This window comes from Dermacentor variabilis, chromosome 8 (genome assembly GCF_050947875.1).
Source record: "Dermacentor variabilis isolate Ectoservices chromosome 8, ASM5094787v1, whole genome shotgun sequence".
NCBI classification, from domain to species: Eukaryota; Metazoa; Arthropoda; class Arachnida; order Ixodida; family Ixodidae; genus Dermacentor; species Dermacentor variabilis.
In genome coordinates this window covers 5423262-5431783 of record NC_134575.1, presented here as the reverse complement: position 1 = coordinate 5431783, position 8522 = coordinate 5423262, and the positions used below count along the sequence as shown (strand labels likewise).

Genomic DNA, 8522 nt, shown 5'->3' with positions numbered 1-8522 from the left:
GGTCTTTATTGACAACAACTCCTGTTCTATTGCACAATGTTTAGTGGTCATAGCATCTAGTTTCTGCTCAAGCTCGGCCTGCTTGCCGTGCATAGCGATGACCTCGGTTAGCAACTGCTGCTGTTTTATCTCGAGGAAGTTTTTCAATCTGCTCATCGGTCAGGGGTCCAGGGTTTAGCGCTACGTCATTTGATAAAAGCAGGAGTAAGCATGCAACAGAACACGTTCGGCAAAAAACCAAGCCAACCGAACAGTTTCAAAGCAGCAAGAAGTGAGAATCAAGGGGGATGGTGCCGACAGCAAACGACGTCTCCTCGCATTAGGAATCGTATGGTATGACACACCAACCTGAAGAAGAACGAAGCGCAAGCGCATGCTGCTTGCGTCGGCACAGAGTTCCACTGGAGAATGGCGGTTCGGCTGCTTTTGTAGTTGAAGATCAGCCGGTGCTGCCCTCTGACCGTCGAGACTGTTCGGCGCTGTTAGGCACGGCGTGGCAAATAAGTGCAAAGCTTGATGTGCTCTTTCCATTCGTGGCCCTTGCTCGGCAGGCAGGGCTGCGGCTAGGCACCAGCGGTCATGTTGGGCGGCCAGTGGTGATCCAAGAGCGGTCGTCACTGCGATCTGAGGAAGAACGAAGCGTAAGCGCGTGCTGCTCGCGTCGGCACCGAGTCCCCACCGAGCGCCTGAAGAAAGCTCGCAAAGCAATTTGAAGCGTGGCGAACATACGGCAACATATTCATTCTCTAGGCATAGGCTATCCATACCTTTATAACTTTTAATGGGCTACCTCCAAAACTTTGAAAAATATAAACGTTGTCCTGTGTGCATATTTAAATATATTGTGTATGTGCATGGTGTTTACAGTGGAAAGTTAAAGCAATGTTGAAGTGAATGAATGTTTATTTTGACAGAAAAAAATACAAGGAATCTCTGTCAAAGAGGCTGACAAAAAGGCACGACTAAGTGTCAGTCCCCTTCCCCGACCCGTTCCCAGTGCACAAAACACTCAAGCACACAGGGCAAGCATGGTACACAAAGTGGATACACACATTTAAAAAAAATGAAAAGTACATGAAATACGTAGCAGAAATATTGAATGCGATTTGTGTACAAAAGAATGAACAGTCATACCTGAAGCGACACCAAATACACGTTCACTTTTTTTGAAAGTGCTTAGGGACGGCAATTCATTTATTATAGTGAGTAAGCCAGGGTGATTATTCAGAAAATCTGCAACTATAAATGTCTGCTTTTGCATGCCCTAATTTGTACGGATCTTGCCCTTGTAAGTTAATTGCTTTGTGTTGTATTTATGTTCATTCGGGAGCTATGCTTTTAAAAAAAGACACTTTCATTGAGTGTTACTTCTTTAAATATTGCAATGGCGGTTTTTTGTTAATAAGGTTTTCTAATGTTAAAATACAATTCTTGAAAAGCGGAGCGGAGTGGCTTCTATAGGGCGCATTCTAAATTACCCTAATCATACGTTTCTGCAAGGTTAGTAAGCTATGGGTGTTGGTTTTCGTCGTGGTACACCAGACAAACAATACTGGAGGCGCGAATGCACTAGGCTATAGCATAATTGCTTTTTTTTAATCTAGAAGGTAATAGACGCTTTAATTTATTAATGACACCGATGGGTCTTGCAATGCTGGTTTTAACGTTGCCGACATGACTGGACCAGTTTAAGTTTTCTTCAAACGTAACACCAAGGAACCCGAAACAAACACGTATGAGGCAGCCGCCGCTAGTGCTTCTAATGCGCCTGTCCTCCTATTGTCAGGATTCGCAGAAATAAAGCGAAAGTATGAATTAAAAACCGTGCACGTCCGCGCCAACAATGATGCAGTAAGCTATTAGCCCGAATAAAATTTCTGTGAAAGGGTCGAGGGAAACTCAAAAGAAACTTCAAATGATGTGGGGGACAAAGCTCTGGTAATGGCACTTTACGTGTGTCTGTGGGGAGAAGGGCCCCGGACACACACAGGCATACACAGACGGAGAACACTACCACTCCACCAAGTTCACCCCGCATCCAAGGAGACTTCACAGCGTTATACGATTGCCGATAGTTAGCGCTACTTGATAAACTGCACCGATTGAATAGGACGGCATCTTCCGGAGCATGTCTCGAAAGTGGTGCTAGAGTGACCATTTCTGGTCAGCAAACATAACTTTAGTACTAGTCTTCAGTATTTAAATTTGAACGCATGCTCTCAAGAGAATAACTGAAAGGTAATTAGTGAATGTTTAATTAGCTATCCGGACATTGCGATTTATCGCGCAAGGAACGCGACACTGCTTCCGTAAGCGCACGTGAATAGTCGAAACAATGCTATGCGAATAAAGAAAAAGTGGTATCCGGCCGCAAACCATGCATCTCAGCAACAGCGATTTATCTGCTTATCTTGGCGTCGTCGGGCAAATTAAAAAAAGCATTGGTTGCCATGACAGCCCGTCGAAACATTGGCTGCTGCCAGAGATGTCCCCCTTTGTCGAACATTTCACCAACACCCAGTGATTCACTTCCGTCTTGTTTGGAAGACGGTCACGAAGCAGCCGTGCGGTTGCTAAAGACATACGACCAAAAAGAAGCACAAAGTGCTGGTGTACATGTTTTATTGCGCATTGAGAACGCCGTCATGCAATGGAGGGTGAATGGCGCTTGAGGAGGTGAATAGGGATACAGTAATAGGGATTAAAATGCCGCCACGGGTTCAAAAGCGTGGGCAGGTTGCCTACAGGACCTGCATGACTTGCGCAGGGTCGTAGAAGTAGCGGTACTTCGGCTCGCCGTCCCCACCGTAGGTCTTGTTGGGGGCCGTTGTAGGCCAAGGCGCGAAGGTGACTTGGCGCAAATAGCCGATTATCGGTGGGGTCACTGAAGTTGCCGCGGCGATACGCTGAGACGTCAGCGAATCCAGTTCGACGGGTGGGCTAGCATGGCGATACGTGCGACCTTCGGTAGTGGGAGAGGCACCAGCTAGTGCAGCAGGGACGTCGCTGGCAAAAATGCGAGTCGCCACGGGAGTCGTGTGGATCGCCGTAGGTGCGGCAGCGACGGACAAGGTGACAAAACGTGGCGTCGGAGCCTCAGGGGAGTCGTCTGTACGGGAGACATCGGTCGTGACAGCGTCATGCGTGACCAGCACGGTGCGGGCCGCGTTAGCAACGTTCGCGGAGTCGGAGGAACGCGGCGTTTCGGTCGTGCCGAGAACAGGGGTGGTGGCGAAGGCTGTTGCGCGGGCGGATGGTTCGCCAATGGGGGAGAAAGTTTGGGCGAAGGAGGAGTTGGCGTAGCCGAGAACACCTTGGGTAGTTGAGTAGTACGGAAGCTCGGTTGCCCTGAACTCAGCCGGATAAGAGGCGAGATGCGAGTCAATGACAACAGTAGCAGGGGCGGCGTTGGCTAATGTGGGCGTTACGGCGACAGTCTCGGTGGTGAAGGTGTCAGCAGTTGCCACGTTTCTTGCGGCATCTGCGGTGGGGACGAGTGAAGCCGACAGACCAGGATCCGCAGCTTCTGTAGTGGCGGGCGTAGAAACTGACACACCCTCGAGCCAAGAAGAGCCAGTGGAAAAGACTGGCGTTGAAGGCGAGCCAGGGACGACTGTGGTCGCCTCAGTGCTGCCGGCTGTCGAAGCGGCGCCCAGGCGGCCGAAGATGAACGGCCGGAGGTAGTGCAGCAATATCAAGTAGGGAGAAGTCGTGTTGGGAGTGGCCAAGGTCGTGGGAACTGAAAGAAATTGAGGCAATGGGACATGAATAAAAGGCGTAACGAAGCGACAGTAGGACTTATGAACGCCAAGCCATCTGATCGTGTTCGAACAGCGACGAGCAGGATGCGTGATTCGCCTGAACGCGAGCAGTTGTGGTGAAACTGCTAGGCGAAACAAGGCAATCCTCCAGACTAAATAAGATGCGCTGCGTGTAACCTGTGACGCTATCAGAGCTGAAGCGTGGACGACTCAGCTGTTGCTGCCCGGTAAAGCAGAAGTATGCTCTCAAGAATGGCTGGGTGGGCTAGATGGTGAAGCATCTGAAAGGGGTGGACAGCGCAGATAGAAAGAACAGGACACAGCGCTAAACAGCTGGTACGTGATTATAATAACCAACACATAGGCGGAAACAGCCAATGAGAAGGCTAACAAAGCCGAATACAGAAAAAAAAACGGGCACTTATTGCATCACCCTCTGCCCTTAGGAAGGGTCATCCAGATATTCAATATCCTTTTTTTTTTTAGAATGTTACTGAAGGCGTGCTTACGCAATTAAGTGTATCACAATGTACTTCATATGCTTCGATCACCGAATGTTTGTCCTTGCGCGCGCTGCGTCTGCCACAAAAATTACGAAGACCCACCAGCGATTGTTGTAAAAGGTGACGTGGAGGCATCTTCCGCCCTAGAGGTAGTGGTGTCCGGTGTATTGGCTTCCGCAGCAGTGGTAGGCAACGTAGTGGTAGCGGTAGGCAAGGTCGTAGGCCCTCGGCCTCCGCTGATGACCACAAATGAGTGCGACCCATCCTCCTTGACCACTAGATGCAGCACCGGATCCGGCACTCGGTCAACCTGCAGCGCGAGATCGTCCAGCGACACGGGTGTCGCATCCGGCACCAGGATCATAGCCTGCGCAGTTCCTGTGGTCGTCGCGTTGGTTTCGGTAGGGTTCGTGGTCGCGGTGATCTGTCCAGTGGTCACCATGGTAGCATCAGTGGTAGCAGTAGCCATGAACACATCGTCTCTAAAGACTGCGGTACGGCTCTCGTGCAAAGCGTCCCCGGCAGTGCTGGCGACGACCACAGGCGTTGTCTGAGGATCAGTGGTTTCTGTCGTCACTGCGGTCGCATTGACGAGGCTGGAGAAGAGAGAGCTGTCGCCACGCAGCCACCTGAGACCAATGTCGAACGTGCCGTCTACAGAGGAGTGCTGGAGGACTGCTTGAGATAAGAACAGGATGAGCCACCACGAAGCCATGGCGAAGCTTAGGCGGTGGGATGCACGGGAGACCTGCGACGGCGGTGCAGAGACAACGCATCGGGGATAATCGGCGGCACGAACAGACCGGATCCGGTTAACGCGCATAGGATGAAAGCCGTACTTGTGGCCAGCACAACTTTGAACAAAGACAATGAAAACGCAACGGATTAGCTCAGTGCGCTGCGACACTCCAGCATGGCACGCCTAAGCGGAGACACGGAAATAACTTCGCGGCGCAAAAAGAACCACACATGTGCGAGACTATGGTCCCGTTCGCACACTATGTATAGAGAATAAATGACATCATAAGCCAATAACAAAGTTCACCTGACCAATCATGCCAATTTAAATGACGTAGTTTAACGTCCCAAAGCGATAGACTGGCTACGAGAAAAATGACTGAGGGAACTCGACCACCTTGATGCGCGCCTAAATCGAAGATCACGGAAGTTCTTGCATTCCGCATCCACCGAAATGCGGCCAACGCGAATTAAATAAGCCCGTTAAAGCAACGACAAGTTATGTCGCACCAGCAACAACGTTTCACGAAGACCATCATCAAGTTTACAGCAGATGAGCATAAAAAGTAGACACGCCGCAATGCGTTATTCTTCTAGACGAGCGTGTCACCGCACTGCACGGCACGTACCTGGTCCTGGACAGCGTCTGCGGGTTTCGCTGCGACGCGCGGCCTTTTGTAGTCGAACGAAGCGGTAGTGGCGCTTCGTTTTATCTCGTGGGCACGTTCCGTTTTCTTGCAGCTGTGCGCGTACAACTCTTACATCCAAGCGCCACGATGCGCGCGCACGGCCATGTGCTACATGCATACCGCTGAGTGCTTGTTCTGTTGCAACGAAGATTACAGCTGATGAAAAAAAGACACCGAGAGGCAGGATGCATTTTCTTTCTATGTTGTTGCTGCTGTTTAACTTGCCTATAGCTAACAGAAAAGAGAGATAAAGGGTGCATTGCCACGCGCAATTGAAGAAATCGGCTGAAAAGTCGGCGTGACACTATACCGTTTCTCAGAGTGCGATATATCAGCGTAACATATGCACATAGCGGATATTACGCGCTAAGTAAAACCAGCATACGGAAGGAGCATTACGTCACGCAGCCAGCCTTTGCAAGCGAACTTTTCGTGAAGTCATTCCCTTAGCTTTTTTTCTCGCAGTATCGGCCCAACACGTGACTTCTGAGGCTCTGCTTATTCGGCGAGAATGTTTGCTTATCGATAGTTTTTATTAAACATACACTGCTTCGGTTGCTCTGTCGTGGTACTGCTAGTACCATAGCGTTTTCTACAAAACATTTTTATGACACTCGATCGATGGCCAGTAACCATGGAGGAAGGAAACGACTATAAGGGAGCGTCACGTGACAATCTCGAAGTTTAGTCATAAAAATTAAGAGGACTGGGATGATGGGAAATAGGAACTCACATGATAGGCAAGTGGTAGGTTTAATGGGCTCACTTTGGTTGCGTGTGCTGCGGGATTTCGGAATATGCGCACATAGTAGGCGTGGCAAAAGCACACTGAGGTTAGGGAAGGAATCCAAGCGTGTGAAGCAGTCGAGTCTGTGTTGTCAGTCAGGTCAGACCGAACCCCCACACATTACGCTGACGCGGCTCGCCGCAGACAGGCGCCAAGGCGGCAGCGAACGAAGGCGTCGGGTAACCGGCACTGCGCCCAACAACGCGAGGACCACCTCAAGGACGACTGGTCGCGTTCAGGGACGGTTTCAGGGATATGAGGAAACCTCTCACCCTGCAGGCGTGCGCAGGCAACCAAGCCGCCCTTCCGGTTCGTCGCGTTCAGGGTCGTCCTCTGCCAATTGTGGAGATAGTAGTAGCCGCGAAATAGTTTAGCGCTACTGTGCAGGGGGAGAGTGACGCCTGCATTGCAGCTGTGTCACACGGGCACATTTGGAAGGCCTTCCAGTCGACGGCCTTCGAAACGCCATAACTCTATCGACTCAAAGGAGTTGTCGCGCTGCTACACGGCACTTTTGAAAGGCCGTTGAGTGGTTCCGGTGTTTCTCGCCAAATTGTGTGGCGCTGCGGATCTTTATTTTAGTTTTCGTGTCACGAAAAGTTTAACAACATTAACAACATTAAAACCACTTAAAAGCACTATGATTTCTTTTATGTTTCTTTATACATTAAAGAAAATTGTTTATACATTGCCACACATATATGTTTAGTTTTCAAGTTGTTGAGTAGCGAAACTGCGGCAACGTTTGCGCCGCTGCTGTCGAGAGTACGTGCAGTTCGCACATATCAAGTGGCAAGAATACTTTATTGAATAATTAATAACACTCGTATATAGTATTGTTAGAGCATTTGGTTTGATTTGTTCTTTCTAACCGTGAGTATGAGCACACTGTGAACGAGAGGGCATGTTCGCGCTGTTTCCGTTTCCGTTGCTCAAATGTGAGTGAGAAAACTTTTATTGTCCGTAATGGGTGACACCGGAGCTCCGGTACCGCTCGTAGGCGTCCATGGAGCCCGATGTCACTCTAAGGGGCAGCTGTTAGTAGACGACGCGGTTTGCCGCTTCGGCTGCCAGACGGACAATGTTGGCCTGTGCCGCCGGGTCTTCGCTATAAAGCGCGGTCTCCCATGCTTCTTCGTCCTTAAATAAATGATATCCCGGGGAGTAGCTGCACTCCCATAGGATATGTCTTAGAGTTCCTATTTTATTGCAGAATCTGCAGAATTGGTCCTCCGGATTTCCCGTTTGCGTGAGGTATCTCCATCTGGGAGACATGTGGTTCTTGGCTTGCAAGCGGCGCCAGGTGACTGCCTCTGCGGACGTGAGGGACCTATCCGGGAGTGGATATTTCCGGCGTCCTAATCTGTGCTGCTCTATGACCTCGTGGTAGGTTGCGAGCGTCTCGACCTTAAAGTTAGGTTGAGGCTGCCGTCCCCCCCCCCCCCCCCGGGATAATGAGCGCTCGGGCGAGGGCACTGGCGGCTTCGTTTCCTGGTATGTTGGAGTGAGCGGGGGCCCAGGTTATGGTGGTCCCTCTGTCTATGTTGCCTTTCGATATTATGCTGTACGCGTAGTCTGTTATTTTGCCTTTGCAGAAATTTCTTACTGCCGATTTGCTGTCGCCAACGGTCACCCTTGCGTCCGTACTAACGCACGCTAGGGCGATCGCCGCTTCCTCCGCTGCCGTGGCGTCTACTCCGCTCGTATATATCGCGCCCTGTTCTGCTCCGGTCCCGTCGACTACCACTGAGACGGAACTTCCGTCTCCGCAAAAGGCGGCGTCTGTGAAGGCAACCGTCTCGGGTGGCATTCTGCTTAGCTTTGTTGCCAAGTGTTTGGCTCTGTGCTGGCGTCTTTCCTGATCGTGTTGTGGGTGCATGTTCTTAGGTATCGGTGCGACCGTGAGGGCTTTCCTAATTTTCGACTCAATGTGGATCGTCTGGTATTTGGTTCTCTGTTAGCTTGTAGTCCTACCCAGTTTAGAATCTGCTGTCCTGTCTGGGTTAGACTCAGGCGTTCGAGTTGTGCCGTTCTCGTAGCTTCC

The 8522-nt window shown here is 50.5% G+C and overlaps 1 protein-coding gene across 2 annotated transcripts in view; it reads right to left on the bottom strand.

The window, feature by feature from the left end:
- Positions 1 to 2612: 2612 nt before the first annotated feature.
- Positions 2613 to 8522, bottom strand: part of LOC142589536 (uncharacterized) — a 55762-nt gene continuing 49852 nt past the window's right edge. The window contains exons 1-3 of one of the 2 annotated variants that reach the window (XM_075700963.1): positions 5632 to 5822; positions 4367 to 5012; positions 2613 to 3739 (exon numbers count right to left, since the gene is read on the bottom strand). In XM_075700963.1, the coding sequence (XP_075557078.1) occupies positions 2742 to 3739; positions 4367 to 4979 (1611 nt within the window). In that variant the 5' untranslated portion in view covers positions 4980 to 5012; positions 5632 to 5822 and the 3' untranslated portion in view covers positions 2613 to 2741. Of the gene's footprint in view, positions 3740 to 4366; positions 5013 to 5631; positions 5823 to 8522 lie in introns of those variants that run through there. The other variant, XM_075700962.1, reaches the window with a different exon arrangement.